We start from the raw sequence: 20,931 nt of genomic DNA, 5'->3' as shown, positions 1-20,931 counted from the left end.
TGGTATCATGCTGACATCTGCTGGCTCCATATGGTATTGTCTGGCCAGAGTCGCTTCACAGTTTGTTTGTTGATGCTCCAGAATGTTTGGTACACGCGTCTGTGTGTGTGTGTGTGTGTGTGTGTGTGTGTGTGTGTGTGAGATGCTGACCTGGGCACGCTGGTGAGGTAGCTGAGGACATTTTGGACTTCCTCCTCGTCCAGCTCGCTGAAAGATGGAAATTCTGGGAAGATGATGATGGGGTTGCCGTTCATCCCCTGGCCCCCTGGAGACACAGAGGTCAGAGAGGAGGTCACAGAAAAGGTCGGAGTGATGTCGAGGCAGCAGCAGTCTCAGGATGGGGTGTGTTTCTTCATTTATGACGGGTGAAAAATAGAGGTGTTTGTAGCTGTAATTTTAATCACTAAAGTAAGATGACAAAGAGAAACTCTTTCATCCTTTTTTGATTGATGGACATTATATCTTGAGAAATTTTCATTGTGTTTTAACAAATTTTCAAAAGTGAAATCTACATAATGTGAAAGCTCATTTTAATTCCAGGTGGGGCAATACAACAATTTTTATTTAATTCAAATACAACACATCAGAAAAACAGCCCCAACCTCCAAAGGGACCGAGCAACAACTTCTCACAAATGCATGAAATCAAAAAGGCCTCACACACACAGCCTCCTCTGTCTTTCATTGGCAGGTCAAGTTGCAAAGCACATAATCATGGAGATAAATTATTCACATCACCGTCACTAGACAAGAATTATTGTCATGGTAACTAAGCGCAGGGCCCCGAGTGCGTGTGTTTGTTTCCTGGTTTGTGCACCTTTTCATTCAAAATTGTGTCTGTTTGTGTGTGTGTGTGTGTGTGTGTGTGTGTGTGTGTGTGTGTGTGTCTCCAGTGTGGGTAAGCCTGTCATCGGTAACGGACGAGAGTGAAACTGTCCCTGCGGGGCCTTCTGTGGCCGACTGAAGCCTGAGAGCAGAGCTCTTTCGAAGGTTCACAGTTCACGTCATCATTGGCCTTAAATTGGCCCCTCCGTGACGTTGGGGCTCTGTGAGGCTGGTACCATGTGATGGATGGTGCTATGGCTTGTGGCTGCTGTGCGCTTGGCCTCCGCTGCCGGCTATTTTTGCCTTCACCGTGACAAATTATATGTAATAGAAATGGTGGGCACAAAACATACAACAAACAGAGAATTCAGATGTAAGTTAAAGTCAGAATGGATGAACCAGAGGAAAATCCAAATATATAATCCAGAGTTGCCTCATTTATGTCCAATTTACTTGGAGACTGATGTATTCCTCCCACCGCAGTTTGTTTCAGACTCTTCAAAGTATGCAAATATGGAGCCATTTCTGGAATCTTAAAAATCTGCGTTAGCATCGACATAACACTCTTTTCACAGTTTGACAAAAGAGAAAAAACTATCAAGAATGCAGACTATGAGTAGCAGCTCTAGTTCAAGGTGGCACGAAGATTATTCTAAAAAACACAAGGACAAATATTTAGATATATTACTGCATTGCACTGATAAATTTATCCCCATTGAATTTACTTGAATCATTTCTCTGCACAATAATTTAACTGTGTTACTTTGTTCCGTGTAAATCTATTTGTTAAGCACTTTTACTGTTTACTTTTAAGGATGTTAATTCGAGCTGTTGAGTTTGGTTTAAAGCCTGCAAAAGAGTCCTGTTGTTCCCATTGTGTGTGTTTGTGTGTGTGTGTTTGTGTTAGATATTCAGGAGAAAAAGAAATCAGACCAACCTGGCAGGATGGCAAACTTTTTTTGGAGTTCAGAGCCAATTTCTGCTGCACACATAGGTCCATCCTCCCTCTGCAGGATGCCATCTGGAGAGAAAGAGAGAGGCTTTAATGTCTTCATGTTGGTTTTTCTGTTTGTAATTGAATCATGAAGAGCGCTGCAGCTCACTGGCCAATAATCCAATCTGATCAATGTTGATCGTCACAGGAAACATCTAAAATCACGTGTGTAATGAAGTGAACATGTTAACTACCGACTGATCTCCAGTGATCCAACAGTCGATCTCTTGGCAACATAAAGTGGAAAATATGCTGATACTGCGATAGAAACAAAGAGCGGAGTGAAGGAGCAGTTAGAGAGGAGGAGAAAGTGAGGTGGAGGCACTAACGGGGGACGAAGTAAACTGCGTTTGGATTTCCTTTTCTCTCTGGTCAGGATGGATTATAGTAATCTCATTTAGCCCACTGAGACATGTAGACACAGAGAAAGATGGATACAGAGAAAAAGGATTGTCCCCCGCTCTGTGTTTCCCATCCAAACGCCACAAAGATGACTGTTAACTGCGTGTATTTAAATGTGTACATCTGGGAATGAAAACTGAGAGTTTGTGTGTGTGTGTGTGTGTGTGTGTGTGTGTGTGTGTGTGTATAGGCCGGCCTGGCGCTGAAGCTGTTGTGAGAAAAGTGTGGCAAGGTTTCTGCGCAGTATGGTGGGACTGGCAGTGAGCAGCATTAATTATCATCCCATCGCAAACCGCACAAATTGTTCACACTTGGAAAGGAGCCCTCCACCCAAAGCACCCCAGTGGGAGCAGGGTGAGGAGGGTATGTGGAGGGCTCATCTCTGGCCCATGTCCTCATCAGTGCAGTAGTTGTTGCATTAGCCTGCTGACAAACAAACACACAAATGAAAATGTAACCTGATAGAAGAGCTATCTGGGTTCAGTCTACTCCCCATCCGACTTGTGACCCGGTGTACTGTGAGCGTCAGTCGACCAGAGTTGAGGGTTTAAGACTTGAAACTTCTTGTTTAAGTCTGACTTGAAAGCGACAACATCGCGGCGCTCTGTGACCTCAAAGTCTGAAGATTTTCCACCTTGACTATAGGCAGCTTACGGCTTCCCACACACGTGACTACCTGAACAGTAAAGACTGTCGCCATCACGTTATCCTTTGCCTCCAAAAATTTAAGAACCCAAAGCCGTATTAAACCACTGCAGGTGGTCGCACAATTATCAATCTCTATCATAGATAACTTTGAATTATGGGGCTTTGAGTTCTGTAACCTGCAGCAGCTCCATATGATGAAGACAGCCGACAGATTAAGGGCTTAGATTCAAACTAATGCTACATACAGTGTGTCAGCATGCCACTGGCTAGACAGTGACTCACACCGCACACTGTAGGTCCCACTTCTCCGATGTAACCCACACTTAACGCCGAGCAGCATGTTCGACAGTGTCAGCAGCTGTTTACAGGATGTTTGGGATGTGTTTGGATCATTAAATTGGTAGCGCAGAGCCCTTGTAGCTGCGGTCAGGCGGGACTCTATTACACTGGAGGTTTACTACTCTGACTGGCACACAGTCATAATGCCAGTAAGTCACTGGGCACGGCTCCAGATATCAGAGGATTACATGAAGATGTCACAGCAGTGACTCAGGAGCCATTCACACAGCCTGAGCCAGAGTCATGATACACATGCATGTTTATTTCATAGAAAATGGAGGAGCGTGAAGGATTCGGCTCATGGCACTAATGCAGGTCACCTTTAATAAACTAAAACGGACTGCAGAGCCTCCAGCGAAGTCGGGCAGCCTGTATTTTAACAAAAAGCAGCGTCACTGCTATAATTAGCTTCTAATGCAGCACAGGCCAGAGAGGAAGAGCAAGAGGAGAAGACATTTCTGTTCACAGCAAAGCAGCGAAATATTTTTAAGGTGACCGTTCAGATGATCGGCGAGAGAGCAAGTGTTTGGAGTGCGGGTGTGCGTTTCAGTGTGTTGTGGGCTCACTGGGCCAGCTGTCAGTTCAGTTCGTCAGGCATTAAAGCTGCGCCTCTGGAATTCAGCCAGACATGTGCAGCACTATCTGTGTGTGTCTGAGACCTCCGTGCATGAAGCCAGATTCTTTGTGTATCTGTTATATTTCATTTTGAGTAATAAACAGATATTGCTTAATTTACTTTAAACAGTTTGCAGAAGCCTTGAACAGGTAGCATGTTTATGATGGATGAACATCACTTTCCCCAAGTGAAGTGCAGCGGCATTCAGCTGTGGGATTTAAACACAGGTCAGTCGAGGACCTGCGATGGCGTCAGCGGGCGATCAGACAAGCTAGATTGTTTTTGTGGGGTTTCTTTTTCCGCCCAGGAAAATAACTGGGTGGGTTTGAATAACAGCTGCTTCACACTGTATTTTTGCTGTTATCATTCAGATGGAAAATGCAGGTTGGCAGCAGTTTCAGCGGTTTGAAGGTTACCTGCTACTGTTTTCAAACGAGAGAAGAGAAAAGTGTTATCTCATACGTTTAGCTGTAGCTCAGTGGCTGCTGCATGTTTGGTACCAGTTCACATATTAGAAACAGAAAGATTTCATCAAGTTGAAACACGCTGTGCGTACGGCTTTGAGCTGCAGGGGTGAATGGTGCAGATATATCAGACATTCAGGCGTCGGGCTGCTTTTCACTGCTGCTGAAACTCTAAAACTCCCGGCTTTGTCCTCAGTGGAATGAATGAAATTAAACTATAGTGGCTCGGCTGTGAGCGGACCTCTTTACCCGTCTCACACAGACACACACACACAGTCAAAGTGGGGCAATGCAGCAAAACACAAATAGTGATTATGGGGGGCTTAGAAAGAATGTCCCCCCCGCCTGCTTGCACCCTTCCCCCAAACCCTGACACCCCCAATTCATTCATCTTTTTTTCCACTGGCTGAGTTGAGGGGTGGAAAGACAGATAATCCAACAAGCTTCCCATTAAATCTAAATTATTCCCTATGAACTCTTTCACCAGGTTCAGATCAGTTCAGTAGACTTTTCTGGATACCTAAGGAGCAGTTAAATTAACTTCACGCTGATGTCCTAATATTTTTAATATGGCAGAAACATTTGTAATAGGCTGCACTGCATGCATCATCCGAGGATTTAAATACAGTAGCAGAGGATTTTACACATCACATCGCAGTGAAATGAGCTGCAAATCTTGCAGCTGAAGGGCTGTTTGTGCGTCTGTGTATGTGAAAGAATAAGCCCTGGATTTAAAGGGGTGAAAAGATAGCGAGGGGGAGGAGGGAGTGAAAAAAAGAACGCAGAGGTGTTCGTGTCCCAGTGGGATGAAATGGAGGACAGGGTTTCTTTACACATGCCTACATATTTAATGTGTTGGCCTGGTGCTAGCTGATAGGGTGGATGTGTTTTCTGTGTGGTCGGAGGCTCAGGAGAACTACCTGACCTGTCGTTCATTTGATAAGCTTTTTAATTATAAGCCATTTCAAATATCTTTGTGTGTTTTGGCAGCAACCAAATCAATTAAGTTTTGTTTCATTTTTTTTTTTTTTTAATTTGTTCACTGGCAACTGGCATCTCACAAATGTGGAGTTGCAAATTAAGGATGTCACCTCAGGCAGTCTGGAATTATTTGAGACACCAAGCAATTCATTTTGAAAATAATCTCTTTAGTTGCGTTGCCATTTTTGTTTTTTGTTTTTTCTTCTGCAAATGTGTATGTTTTCTCTGTCAACCTGTGAGGATATTTTAGATATTTCTGTAGTTTTAACTTCATTCTTATATATTATAGCAGCTTGTGTGATGCCTGATGATGAGCCGGAGTGTTGGCCTTTAAATAATTGTGTGACTGATTACAATAATACTGATCGCACTCTTTGTTTAGTTTTTTTTTATCAGTGTTGACTCCCTTACAATGTAATTTGTAAAAGGAGACACACTTTAGTCCGTTTTTTGGTCAGAGAGGTGGGAGAGGATGAAGGTACAGTCCGTTGCACATAGTCAAAGTAACAGGTGAGGACGATTACTGCCTCGCTCACAAAACACACACTTCCTCCTCTTTTGTTCTTCAGACGTGCTCCTACAGGTTTCCATTGCTAAACACACACTGTCAGTTCAAAGCCGGCAGCCAGCTGTTTTCTGCTTGTTAGTGGCTGCCAGCGCTGGCGACCGGTCAAAGTTCAAAGCCACAGGAAGCTGGAGGACTGTGTGATGTTCACCACACACACGGGAGCCTGGCTGAGGACTACGCAAACAAAAACAAGCATGACATGGTTGGACACAGAGGTGCAACAACACACAGACATGACCTCAGACATAAATACAGAAAAACAGGAGAGATGACAATACATGTTCTATAAGATCGGCTGCTGCATTTTCACGTGTTATAGCTTTATGTATGACAGGAAAAAGTCATCGATAGTACACCCCGTCTGCTTCAACGCTGGGAGGGGCGCATTTTTTACAAACTGAGCCCCATCTCTCAGGCGTCAGTTCTTCTCTGGTATGCACCAAATGGGAAAGACGGACTTGGAATGTAGACTGTAAGGCACGAGGCCGGAGAAGTGTGTGTGTGTGTGTGTGTGTGTGTGTGTGTGTGTGTGTGTGTGTGTGTGTGTGTGTGTGTGTGTGTGTGTGTGTGTGTGTGTGTGTGTGTGTGTGTGTGTGTGTGTGTGTGTGTGTGTGTGTGTGTGTGTGTGAGAGATGGTGGGTTAAAAGTTCCTGTGCTGGTATCAAATGCCAGCAGAGAGATGGCCAGTCGCGCCCATGTGTGTTTGCAGATAGAAAAGCAAGGATTTGCCAGCCGCTCTGCAGCTGTGTGTGTGTGTGTGTGTGGGGGAATCTGAGCTCTATTATCTGGCATTACAGTTCGGGTTTACCAGAGTCCCATCTGTCACTGCTGTGGGACAACCGACGCACACACACGTGCATATAGGACAGCCTGGCTGGTGCGCACACACACCATGCCAAACAACAACTGGGTCACACGGCCAACAGTGGCCTTGGATATTTGTGTGTGTGTGTGTGTGTGTGTGTGTGTTGTATGCCCATCCCCAAACACAAAGCTACAATTACAGTGGATAAGAGAAACCAGCAGCAACCAGCCAAATATTAAAATATTACAGAATTTACATCAATTCAAATCAGACTGTCTGTCTGGGCTCTTCAGCTCTGGTCACTGAGGACAATCCACAATAATATCGCCTCATTTGCACTAAATCTTCTGGAATGTATCATAAGGCCTGCGCTTCCACTGGATTCAGTTGAGAGGCTTTTGTGTGATCCAACGGAGGTAAAAACAAAAAGTGTCCGCTCTGATGTGTGCCAGTTCAAACTTCCAACCAAGACTTCCACAATACAAACCCCTTGATAGATTATGATACATGGATTTAATTATTTTCCGTTCATTAAGGCCAAAGAAGGTACAAAGTGATATGATAAGGAAAATTGGCTGCACGCTCCACGCTGTCACTGTCAGAAAGCCCTGATCTACTGATTAGATGAGCGTCATCATCATCTCCGTAAAACAACGCACTGCCGTCACAACACACACACAACCAGAGGCTGAGTGCCTGTTTAGTCTGCCGAGAAACTCCATTCAGGTTTGTTTTGCTATTCGGCACGTTTTTCTTTTAATGCCAATGATAATCTCAACTTGAACTTATTCTCAGAGTGAGACTCTGAAAGTTAACGGATATGTCTCAGAAGGTTTAAAATATGGCCTGTGGCAGGTGTGTTGTAAAGAATTGTGACATGTAGACCAAACATAACACCCACAGACTACACGCTCCACACTGTCTGAATGGACACCGCAGCATCTTGCTGTGCTGTGAGTATCTGATATCAGACCGGCCTGGTAGCTGGTCTGACCTTTCTGCAGGCAGGAGGTCAGACTTTTTACACTCAACCTCCAGCCGACAACCGCAACAAATGCAGAGAACAGAGCTGCTCCCTGTTCGCAGTCGGGAGGTCTGCAGCGTGCTCACTCAACTACAAAGCATGTACTCGAAGTCTTGTGGGTTTAAATCCACGTCCTCCTCCCTTCCTCTCTCTGCACCATTACCGAGGAAAAGAGCCGACAATAAAAGCTCAGCGGAGAGTAAGACCAGCAGATTTAACTACTGCAACCTTGTTTTTTTTGTGCCCCTGGCCGTAGTTACCAGTAAACTTTAGAGAACAAGGAACATGAAAACTGAGAAAATGGAGCAGGGAGAGAAAAAGGAAAATGACAGAGACCGAAAAAGAGGCAGCCAGTCAAGAATCGAGGAGGACTGGGTTTTTACTTGCCCTAAAAGAAACTCGCAGCTGTAGGAAAAAACAGACAAGACTCTTTGACACGGTGACATCATGCTTTTATCTCTTACAAAGTCTAACATTTTGAGTAGCCTGAGGCTGTTTGTATGGAGGGTGAGCACATTGTGCACATGTTTAAGTGAATCACACCACAGAACTTCCCCATGGAAGAAAATAAACTTCGAATAAAAGCTTACAGAAACTTCACACATGAATTTGGTTTTTGAGCTATAAACTGCTATAACTGAGATGAAGTTCAGTAAGTGATCTCTCTTTTCAAACCCTCACCAGGACCAAGCTGAAAAGAGAAGCATGATTTTTCCCAGGACAAGAAATACAGCTTTTTGGATTTGCTGTCATTAATTTAATCTAAATTTTATAGTTAATCAAACGTAAGCTTATTTCGTCTAACATAGTAATTATGCAGCAATATTTCATAGAAAAGCTTTCAGGTTGTTTACAGAAGTCCTGATAACAGAGCTGTGTATTTGTGTTTGGTTTGTTGTGTCTTGTTGTTGCCTTTGGGGATCATCAAATATTCATCCCAAACAATTCATCCAATTTAGCTTTGTATTGACTTTATTAATGATATTCTCTTGGTTGCAGTGTTTTGCTGTGTTGATATACCGATGCGCATCTGTAACTAGTAGCTATTAGTTGTTAAGGGCTTCGGGGATAAAATAAATCGACCAAAGTTCTTCCTTGGTGAAACACACCGACTTGCCTCTGCATAGATCCGTGTGCCAGTTTTCCTTATGGGAGCTTAGCAGAGACTTGTTGACTTCTAATCTTGATTTGGCAAGAAACAATGCAATGGAAGGTTGACACCTAGGTGGTGTGTGTGTGTGTGTGTGTCATTGTTGACCTCAGTCCATCTGCTAGCAGAGCAAACACAGTGACACAAAGCCAAACGCAACCACATCGTACACACAGCTAAAAAGCCCACAGAGAGCCACGAACAGGAAGATAAAATCTGCATGGATCACTGTCAACATACATCCACGTACTGTATACACAATGCTACTGGACACAGGAGCAAATATAAAAACTGAACAAATGAGACGGAGTCAGCAATGAACACACACACACACAGCAGAGAGTCGGAGCAGGTGGAGGAGATGTTGACATTCAAAGCCTTCAAAAGGGTTTTTGTTTTCATGTTGGTTCCAACCGACAAGCGGTGACGCGCTCCCAACGGGACAAACGTGATTAACGTGCTGTCGACGTGTGCGAGTGTGCGATGATGTGTACTGTGCTGGGTGAGGAAGGCTAAAACCTCAGTTGAAAACACACTTAGGAACCTCAGGGGTTAAAAACACGCACACACTCCACTTTAGATTGGCTTATGTAACAGTCTGATGGATGTTAATGCTTTCAGCAGGAGAAGCATCATTGTGCAATGAGACAAAATCAATGTCATGTTCATTCATTTAGACTGTTCATAAAGAGGTTTACACTCTATTATAAGCTGCTTCTTACACGTATTCATAAAGTGCTATCCACAGCGGAGTTTGACACTGATGACAACAAGTTTGTACTGCGTCCGTCCAACTATGGTGCAGATTGCAGTACTTCCTATTTAATTTGTCATCAAAACTTTTATCAACCCTGTTAAATTCATTTCCTTTCCCCAAAATATCCAAGCTTCTGCACTTTATTGCTACAAACTGCACGGCACTGTGCTACCTAAAGTGGATCTGACTGTAGACCTGTTTCACAAAGGCATCGATTGCATATCTAATTCACATTTTGCATCGTTGCATTGTAAGCGTATTCAGAGTTACAGGCTGAACAAATATAAAACACTTATTCTGCTTAACCGCCTGGTTTACATGTGATGCTGCAGCACTCGAATGACTGACACCAGATAAGTCTGCACAAAATAAATAGGGAGGAAGAAAGTGTGTACACATACACACCTGCAGAGTTCCCATAGCTTCGCCTTCCTTTATAAAGCTTAACAAACACATTTATGTTAAATTCGAGTCTTGCACGTCTGTCATTCACCCCACACACGCTGTACCTGTCATCATCTTCAGCTGCAGCCACAGCCTGGTGATATCGTGGCAGAGTTGAGACACCCGGTTCAGAGCCATTGCATTACGGGTACATTTATGTCCCCCCTAGTTGCACACGCATGCACACACACACACACACATACAGTGACAACACATTCACACACACCCACATATCCTGTCAGAGGACATCATGGTGAAAGTTGAAGCAGTCCATTCTGCCACAGCGGAAGACTTCAGCAGCTTACTGGGCTGTCACTGCACAGCGCAGCCCACACACACTCACACACCCCCCCCTCCTCCTCATTTGTGCCAGCCACTGAGGCGGAGTTTCGGATGGCCCACCCCCAGTTTCACATTTCTCACCGTTTTCATGGATAGAGGAAAACTACGTTTGACACATACAACAGGAACAGACAATAAAACAGTTTCAAGTCTCAGTTCAATGTAATTATGACAGAAACGAGAGTAACTGAAACTGAAAACCACATCCAGATAGATTTCTGGAAGATTGAACACGGCCCATTAGAATACTGCAGGAAGAGCTTGTGATAAATTAACTAATTATAAATTAGATTACTATATTAATGTCCAGGAAATCAAGGAAATATTGTCATCAGCCTCTGAGTTCACTTGCTCAAAGCTAATTTTGATGATGGATTTGTTTTCAGCCTCTTGAAAGAAGCCAGGAAATAAACCTGATGCGTATTGTTGCTGAATTACGTGGAAAGGAAAGTTAACTTATCTTAGAAGTAAAATATGTGTTAGATTTGCTCATCACCAACTGTAGAGCCTTTTTTTTGTTTTGGTCAAAGACAGAGGTGGATGTGTTATCTCGATTATGTCTTTCAGTTGTTATGAAGAAATTACTTGGAAGTCAATTTAATTGAAATAAATGTAAGACTTTTTTTTTGTGAATGTCCTGACTGATGCAGCCAGTAATGTATCACATTAAATGGTAGATTATTAAACTAATCTACATTAGTATTTTTTAATCTACACGGATTCTGCACTTAATATGCTTCATTTGTTTATAGTTATTATTATATCTTCTAGGTACTGTGAATGAGCTCTTGAATGCAAAGACTTGTACCAATATGAACACTTCAAACTAGCACAATAATCAAATAAAAATTAGACTCCAAAAAAGAGGCTTATGTAACCTAAACATGGTTTCTGATCTGTGGACTGTAACTAGTCCAAATACAAGACTGCTGTTAGTGCCAGAGGGAACAGAGCTATTTTCCTCAGCTTTTCTCACACTCCCTTCCCAATAGACATCCATGCCCGTGCACAGACACACACAGACACACAAAGCCAGCTAAGACAGCAGGGGGACTCAGTGTGCCACACACACACAGAAGCAGAGCGAAGCCGGACTGGTGAACATGTGAATCGACCCCTCAGGAGGTCGTTTTATAAAATGTTGCCCTGCTGAGCAAAACAAACATTTTGAACTGTTATTCCGTTGCTTCTGTTTCTTCACCAGCATGTTCACCCTCTTTCACATCAACAAGCAATGCAATAACTACACACGCCCCCTTTTCTCACCATAAACACACATAGTCGCACAAGCAAATTCTTCCAGACAAAGTAACCTCAAACGGCGGAGTGTGAAGTGCTAACAGGTGGAAGAGTGCTTAAAAAGCTTGGCTGGTATGCTTTAAAATTAGTGACTTGCTTAAAAGTAATTAAAGGTTTAAAATGCTTCAAGCTGCACTTTGTATTCCACAAAATTAAAGGAGCAGTAATTTTACTTTGTCCTTTGTGATTTCAGTGGGGTTATTTGGCATGGACCTTCATCGAAACAACAACATTCACAGAAGGCCTGCGTTGCATATCGACACCATGAAGTTAGCAGACTGTGTTTCAAAAAACTGAAGAGCATGATGGGATTTTTGTATCAGCATCTCTCAGCCTCTTGTGTTATGTGTTACTAATATTTCCTTCTTCTTTTTTCCCCTCAGCTACAGAGATTTGGTGCAAGAACTTAAAAAAAAAAACAAGGCACGTGTGAGTTAAGAGTGACATCACGGCTAAATTCAAGATAAATCTCTCAGCCCTGTTTGGGATCAGCTTATCGATAAAAGGATTCAGTGTGAAACAGTGGAGGTCGTTTGAAATCACCATACATGATGAGAGCTGCCTTTTACTGTGTGTGCGTATTTCACAAATGTCAGATTTAGATGATAGAGCAATTTGGCTGTAGAACAGGAAAAGGCAGAGAGTTCATTTCCTGTCTCTAGAGATTTATTCTCCCCTGCTCTACATTTTTCATTTCTTTACAACACTTCGATCTATTCTCCAAACTCAGATCTCAAAGTGAATATATGAGATTCCAGGTGTATTGTTCTGTTCACTCAAGAATGAAATGAAGTAATTTGTAATATTTGAGAGTGATTCTGATTTATAACTGTCTGGATCTTTCATTCAAAACGACCTAGATGCATCAAATCACAGTGACTGTCCATTTTTTCAGCATACACCTGATAAAGTACGAGGGAGGAAAAGGCAGATTTTAACACAACAAAAGGTAAAATGATTTAAAAATATTAATGGTGTGTGAATGTGCTTTGGCGTGTGTCTACAGGGGATGCAGAGCAGACTTCAGAGTGTATACGGGATGTAAAGGAGACCTGTTGATGCCAGTAAGTGGGATGTGATGCAGACTGCAGCCAGAATAACTCTCAGATAAATTATTTATTTTGAGGCCTTCCCCCCATGTTCACCCTAACCCTAACACTATTGACTCCTTCCTTTTCAGCATCAAACACGATTGGCTGGCTGGAGGGTAAACAGGAAGATACCTGCTGAGTGGTGACTCACGGGACAAAACAAGAAGCAGAGGTAGGAGGATGAAAAACGCGTGAACAAGTAGCACAAAACATTTTAAAAATTATATTCATCCAGACCCGTGTGTCCTAACGCCGAAAACAAGAGCAATAAATGTCGGAGGGAAATAAAACATACCATCATCCTTTTATAAACATTAGCCTCTAGACAGAGAAAATTATATTTACTCTGCAGAGGATTATTTGAATTGTTTAATCGAGGAAAATTCAACTTGTGTTTGGGACATCATTCATTGAGCGTATTGATTTAGTCAGCAGCTGCCGTTATAAAATTTTTTAACAGGATGTTGGCCAAAGGCAGCTCTTCATCGACTCAGAAGATACAATGGAACTGAACTAGTGCGATCATGCTCAAGACAACAAACATTAGGAGACTAATTAATTGAATAGTGTTACATAATCTGAGTAATTTCATAGTAAGTGTCTCAGTGTTGCTGTATGAAGACAATGCAAAACAAAATGAGTCAGAAAAAAATCCAGAATTACAGGATTATGACAATGAAATGAATAATTTAAGGATCTGTTGACAGATTTCTCTCCTAATGTCAGACAACTTTGTGTTTTCAATGAAAGGAAGCTCAATATGAAAATAGTGTGCTATAAACAACGCTTTGACAAAGGTCACAAGCTTGTACGCTGAAGTTTGCACCTGATTTGACGACCTCTGTCAAATTAAATTGAGCCAATTAAAACACTGAAATATTCAAAGTAAAATTCATAGAAAATACTGAAAATTTTTTAGGGTTTTTTTTTTTCCTCCCTTGACACACGTGTCAGAATGACCACACTTGTGAAACTTGTGAAAATCATGGATTTTAACATGAGACGTCACCTGGTGCCAAACAGGTAGAAAAACCAAAAGTAACAGTTTCAGAATATGAAAGAAAGTCATGAGATTGGCTGTGAAAGAGGAAGTTCTGCAGGTCATGAGTGGGAAATAGCCCAGTAAAATAAAACTGCTGACCTTCATGTGATTTAAAGCAAAATGAATCTTAAGTCCAAACCCTACAAGTAAAAATTTATCAACTCTTATACTTTTATGACTCCAATTATGGTTTTTATTACAAAATCTTTTAAGGCTGATGTGACAATGAATGGATGACTTCAAATTTATTTAGTGTAGCGACAGCAAGGAGGAAAATAAAATCACGAGCAAAAAAAGCTGCCTGTGCTTGTAACTACATTTCTAGAATCGCTCCTGCTAAAAATACACGTCGCCTCTAAGAACAGACCAAAGCTCAGAGGAAAACAGACCAGAATAGACCTGAGCCGTCACAGACAGGTAGCAACATCTTCATATCATACGGCACAACAATACGAAGAGACACACAGTCTTTGAGCAATAATGTGTAACACACACAGACACAGATGACCTCCTGTCTCCAGTCTGTCAGGTAATTATTGCAGGTCTTATTTAACCACCTTGAGTCAATAAGGATCTAGGGGTATATTGCATTACTCTTTTCCGACATTGGTCACCTATGATATGATATGCACAGACATTACTGATCATACATTTCTCTTGCTTCACTGTAACAAGATTGTGTGTAATGTTTGCAAGCATGATAAATTTCTCTCTTAATCCACATCCAGCTGCAATCAACGTGCTTCAAGAGGAGAGATGTGGCAGCAGAGGAGGTTTGTAAAATATGATTTGATGCTTTCTAGATGTTCTGATTGTTGCAGCTGCCGGTAATGGTCCTAAATATAATTCATAGGTAGATGGAAAACTGCAATGTAGCAATGCAAAACTCACTATGTAGCTGATGACAACACTGGGTGTATCTGTAGTACTGCTCCATTTCCTCCAGGGAGATGCAGACAAACCTCTCTCCTCCATATTGCTTTTCTCCAGAACATTCCTTCATCCCGTCCTGTCTACTTTCCTCGTCCTCCCGGATCGTCTTCATCTCCACAGGTAGAGAAAAGAGTATCACCTACATCATCCCGCTGTCCCTAAACACTTCCTGTCTGTTTCTCGAATAAAAAATACACACACCTGTCAAAGTTTCGTGAGTAATCATACCACACCTCTTTTCGCTGCCCCTCCTTACTGCTAAGGAAATCTTCATATCGCTATCTGAGAGAACTTCGTTCAGGATATAAATAATTCCTGCTCTCCACTGAAGCAGGCGTACACACACGTGTGCCTGCTTCCAAAATTTCACTTAATGTGGTACTAAGTGTGAGTATAGACAGACTAAAGCAGGTGCTAAATGTTATGGAGTGAAATCATTTCATGATAAAGATAAAATTTGTCTAAATGTTAGAAAAGTCAGTCAGGTGAGACTCGGCACAGATCTGAGCTGCTGCTTTGTGTCCACCATCCTGCCTTCAACTAAGAAAAGCTTTTCATTTATAGCATCCACACAACTACACAAACACTCGCAGCTGCCTCTATTCCAATGATCACTGTGCAGAAGAGACCACAGGCCGTGCTGCTTCAGCCAGAGCTATAAAAATCTGAGGCAACCTCTCCGTGCCGTTACAAGTGCAAATAACTCGGCTGCATTTTCAATTCAGAGGTCACAAACAGCCTGAAAGGAGTACACAAAATTGGCTCAGACATAAACTCAGCCTCTCATGTCGACAAAGATGAATCCTCTGTGAAATGTCCAAACTTGTGACATTAAATGTCCCCCAAATTGTTTTTGTTTTTTTTTCCCAGATCTGCATGTCAACACAACTCAACAGGTTCCCAGTAGAAGTTAAATCAGTACTTCACCTGTGAAGACAGCACTCACCTTGGCTGTAAGTTTGGGTGCAGTTATGGATTGATTTCCTTTCTGCTGATTTTCGGCAACAGCAAAGGCTGGCAGACATGATGAGGGCAAACAGCAGTCGAGCAGTGTGCTTGTCTTTCTAATCAGTTCCTTTGACTTGGTGTTTGTCTGTTTCCCAACGATATCTGAAATCTGCCCCTTGATAGTCCAACCGGGGAACAGACATTTCTACTTCTACTTCTGGTTTATTGAGACATAGCACAAGTTATCAATTAGCCACTCACGAGGGCTATTTCACATAATCAGTTACCAAAGTGTGCTGCGTTCAAGGTTTTAGATTGTGGAGAAACCACCTTAAAGTGACAGCTTGTGCGAACATCTACATGAATGCACAGTGTAAATTCACAGCTCTACTCATATATGAAGTAGTGAATGCACAGCAGATGATTTGGTTCCGCTAAAAAGCTCAATCCCAGATTGGTCTGGTTTAAAAGACCATAAATCTTTGTATTTTTCTCTTCAGGTAGAACGCCAGGGGTAGTTTTATGGCTGCAAGTTCTTATGATGTCAGTGCAATGTAAATGTTCTAATGCAGCCGTTCATTTCGCAGTGTGTTCCCTACAGTCGGGTGCCAAGTCATCAAAACAGCTGAAGATATACTGTAGCGTCAGCAACTAAAAAGTCACCCAAGTTCTTCTACTTTGTTGGAATAATGAGGGGGAAACACAAAGGGAATCTCCCGGTGCCCATAGGAAATCCTGTCCTGTCATCCTGTCACTTTGATTTGAAAAACAGACGCTAGAGACTCGGACTATACTAACCTCTTCTGCACGTGGGTCGATCCCTGTAGTGAGTGTGTCGGGTCAACAGATGGATAGATGCGGACAGATTCTGAAGCTGTTGACTAAACGCCTCTTGGCCCTCTTGAACTAAGTCCAGCACAGACATCGTTATATTGTGCATTTCATGCTGCCTCTCTGAGCTTGTTCACAGAATTTCTTTCAACTGCCAGCTTCTCCCCTCCCTCATTAGGCTGCTGTGTTTACTCTTGTCGATGCCTGATTGTTTATCTCACATATGTGTGTTCTGTGTTTATCACAGGAAGAGAGGGGTGGAGAGTTGGCTATGGCATAATCCCCATACAGATAATTTCACTAATATGGCAAACGTGAGTATGTGCACTTGTCCCAGACAACACTGCCTGGAGAGTTTGTTTTCAGTCTAATATGACAGAAACGTGTCTGAATGTAACCTGATGTTACGACTCTGTGTGGGAAGAGAGAGTTTAACCATCCTGTTTTACACCTACAGAAGTGATGAATAGCGGAGTTGGCAACACAGCTATTTCCAAGAAAACTGACACCTCCATGATCATATTTTATTTTACTTCACAAAGAGTTTTCTGGAGAATTTGACTCACTGAAGGAAATCAAACATGTGATCCTAAGGTCTGAAAATAGACCCTCTAAACTCCAAATTATGGAGAAATGAAACAGTTGCCTACTTCCTCCAGCCTGGCTTCCCTGGAGTGTCATGACTGAGCAGCCTGTGCATCAGGCTGCGCTCAAGTACGTCATATGATCTAATTTCACAATGTTTGGATTTTGCTCATATGAGAATTAATAAACCCGATACTAGACCAGCAAAAATCCCCAAGTGTTCAGGGTGAATGCCATCCTGCAAAACTAGTATCGTTTGCTGCTATTAATTTCCACATTTTTTGTGTTAAATTGAGACAATAATATCAATGGAAGTAGCTGAAACAGTAGGACTGTTTAGCCGCAGCATCAGTGGGTTTGATGCTGCGGAGCCACGTGTAACAGTTTCCTCCTTACTTAGGCTGTCACATTAACTTTATTTTAGCTCATTCATCATCACACAATCGCATAGTTTCCATTTTAACTCCAGGCATGCTGGTCATGCTCTTTTCATTAAATGGCAGTCTTTACTATTAGATTAATATGGTGCAGATTAAAACCTGTGCACCACCTCTTGTAAATGGCTTCAAAACTAATCACAGTGATGACAAATTGAATTATTTCATCTTTTTCTGGATTAAGGGGGAAAAAAGAGACACAACAAAGGAATAAAACGGCCTTAACCTGTCAGTACTGCTTGAGTCACCCTGTAAAGTAACTGGCTTCTGTGAGATTCTGTGATATTCATGACCATTATGTAAAAAAATAAATAATAAAAAAGATTCAGACCAGAGAATGACAGCACAAATCCTGACGATGCAGCTTCTGGTCTCAATTGTCAGATTAATGTCTGAGAGAAGCAACTCCTTGTCACTGCAGCGGTGACTCTTACAGTGACGGGAGCTACACCAGGCATGGTGAGGCAGAGGAATAGCTGGAATCTGTCCAGATTATGACAAGGAAACTAATGAAAAAATGTAATCTTCCCACATTTTACTTGTGTTTCCAACTCCTACAACAGACATAGTTTTCTGCCACAGAGCATATTGGCATAGTGATAAACTCTCTCATTGTCTCACTGGGTCAAGTTACATCTCACTTTGCTGGAAACTTCTGAAAGGCACCTGGGGTGAAATCCCATTTCACAAATCCACGGGCTCGTCAGAACAAATTTGCGATGCACACGCTGTGACTTGCAACGTAATTTCAACAACATCTTCACAATTAACCAATCAAATGAAACGTCGTGCTCGCAACCCATGCATGAACATGTGAGAGTCCTGGCGAGGGACAGTCATCTGTGAAACAGGACACCTGAGCTGCTTGGGATCTACGCATATGCTGTTCTTAGGTGAAACAGGGCCCGGCAGACTAACTCAAACACTTGCTGTCAAGGAATGTTAATGACTATACAACAAAAGACAGCCTCATAACAACAGTTCTTTAAGTTACCGCAGACTGTAGACAGCACCTCCAGCGAATCCTCTGTTTGTTGCGACATTGATTGCTGGTCACCCATCCTTACTCCAGGACACCGAATACCTTTAGACTTTCCTCTTCACATGTAAGGCACAGATGCAAAATGCTACTAAAATGACAATGATTCCAGTCAATGAGTGACTAAAAACAAAACTTAAACCACGAGCGCACTTTGCAGTAGACTCAGGTCAAAGGACACAGCAGGAATAATGAGATCTGAAAAAGACTGATGCACTCTTCATTTAATTTGGTCAGCAGGGAGGGAGGGGAGGAAGGAAGACTCACAGACACTCACGCCTTCACACAGGACAGCACTGATGGCACTTTTGCTATTACACAACACAAAACAACATTGATGCCTCTTTGCATGCAACACACACATCTGTCCTCACTGGTGTTCACATAATTGCTGACGGCCCAGTTTCATTCAATTCAGCACTGAAACAATTCTTCTTGGCATTTTGGACATGCATGGTTATCTTAGATCTGTGTATTTATGATAACAGTCTCATAATATGGTCCCCAGAGCACCATCTCCTGAAATACTTATTCTATAAATAAATATAAATACTTACAATATGCACACATCCCCCTGCCTGTGCATTAACATCCAATCACACACACGCACACAATTTTTTGTTGTTGTTTTTAGTCACCTGATGACATCTTTCAGAACAATAAAAGCAAATTTGTCCAATTCCCCCATCCAATTTCCAGTTCTCCTCACAGTGGCTTCTTTCATTGCTTTTGACAACAGAGCAGCATGCCCTTAGTCATATGGCCTGAGATCTTGTGAAGTGGTGATATGTGGTGCTAAATAAAGACTAAAGCAGCCAACAGCCAATGGCCAAGCTCACAAACATGGCCTCTGGGATGCCCAGATCACATGGAAATAGAGAAGTTGACAGATTTCATGTGCACATTTGTTTTCCAAACTCTTAAAATCATATATTTGCCCAAATACTAAATGTGGAAAGTACAAATTTTTGCCGCCTCTGTGTGTAATGTTAGGAGATTATAGTGATCCCAAAAAGGACAGTTGATGGCGAGGATTGACAATTTGGTACTTTGCTGTACAAGTGCAAGTAACTTCTGAGTGCAATATATCGCTAGCCCAGGAATCCAATCACCTGGACCCATCTGCATCGTCGTCCTCTTTAAACCTGGCATTTGGCATGTGAGCATATTTTAGATTATTATATATCATGTATACATAGTCAATGAAGACTTGAAAACCCACATTATTTTTGGAATTGTTAAATTCCCAGGTGAGAGGGCTGGAAGTTGCTGTACAGTATGTGTGCTGGCAGATGTGTTCATGAGGCCAGCGGTTGTTGCATTTGTATTTACAGTTATTTTAAAAGATCTCTCATTCTTAAATGGGCTGAGGTTAAAGAATACACCTGAAAAATCAAATACATCCAACTGCTCAATCGAAGGGACACCATGACATCTGCTGGTGAAAGACATAAGCACAGAAAACACAGAAAACCTTGGTTAGATCCTCTGAGTGGAATACTGCATTTGGCTTATTGAGATTTTTTATTATATTTTTGATGAATTGTGCAGCCCTGCTTCAAAGTTATTGAGAATATGGGTATTTTCATGAATTGATCACTGCCGTTCATCTTGGAAGAACAAGGTTTTCGGTCTGTTGTTATATTTCACCCTTTGCATTGAATATTTTCCAGTACAATTATGATCATTACTATCAAATGCAATGCACTGAGCAGAGAGGAAATGAGGGTGATAATGCGTGCTGTGTGTTTTTGATGCATGGACGATTTCCAAATGCTTCTGCAACAGTCATAGTTATTATAGTGTGATCACAACTTAAATTCACCCGTTGATGCTGCATGAATCCCTATCTGCTTAAAAATACAAACAGTTGATGATGCAAATGCAATCTGCTCTCACTTTTTGTGGGAACTCACATGTTTAGGTTTAGCACTGGCATCATTCACCCCCCATATATGATCTGCCACGATGCATGCCTCATACATCCTTGCATGCATCCACTTCTCTGCTGGTGACAGCCATATTGCACATCTCTGCAATTAACCGTCAAGTTAACAACACACACAGGCGTATAAAACCCGGAAGTACTGCATTTTCCCTTCACAATAATGAATAACACTTTGTCTTGAATTTGACTTTTGTTGATAAAGTCTTGTAAACGGCTGCAGGGAGCAGTAAATCTCGCATTGCATTACTTTATAATGCAATAATTAGCACTTTTTCCTTCGTAATGTGCATGTTTTTGTGTATGTAATTTTTCTTTTCTTTGCAAAAGACACAACATATTCTCAATGGGGCTTTTATTCTCGGAGTCGTATCCGGATGCTGGTGCGGTTTTATTTCCTCTGACTCGACTTTAGCAGCCAAA

The 20,931-nt window shown here is 42.0% G+C and overlaps 1 protein-coding gene across 4 annotated transcripts in view; it reads right to left on the bottom strand.

The window, feature by feature from the left end:
* The window catches only part of mcf2la (mcf.2 cell line derived transforming sequence-like a), a 29,627-nt gene extending 14,770 nt beyond the window's left edge, over positions 1-14,857 (bottom strand). For all 4 annotated transcript variants that reach the window (XM_029515652.1, XM_029515661.1, XM_029515670.1 and 1 more), the window contains exons 1-3: positions 14,682-14,857; positions 1,762-1,845; positions 151-265 (exon numbers count right to left, since the gene is read on the bottom strand). In XM_029515652.1, the coding sequence (XP_029371512.1) occupies positions 151-265; positions 1,762-1,845; positions 14,682-14,835 (353 nt within the window). In that variant the 5' untranslated portion in view covers positions 14,836-14,857. The remainder of the gene's footprint in view (positions 1-150; positions 266-1,761; positions 1,846-14,681) is intronic.
* Between the last annotated feature and the right edge of the window lie 6,074 nt (positions 14,858-20,931).

Source organism: Echeneis naucrates, chromosome 2 (assembly GCF_900963305.1).
Source record: "Echeneis naucrates chromosome 2, fEcheNa1.1, whole genome shotgun sequence".
Taxonomy (NCBI): Eukaryota; Metazoa; Chordata; class Actinopteri; order Carangiformes; family Echeneidae; genus Echeneis; species Echeneis naucrates.
The sequence above is the reverse complement of the archived record's forward strand: the minus strand, read 5'-3'. Positions and strand labels throughout refer to the sequence as shown.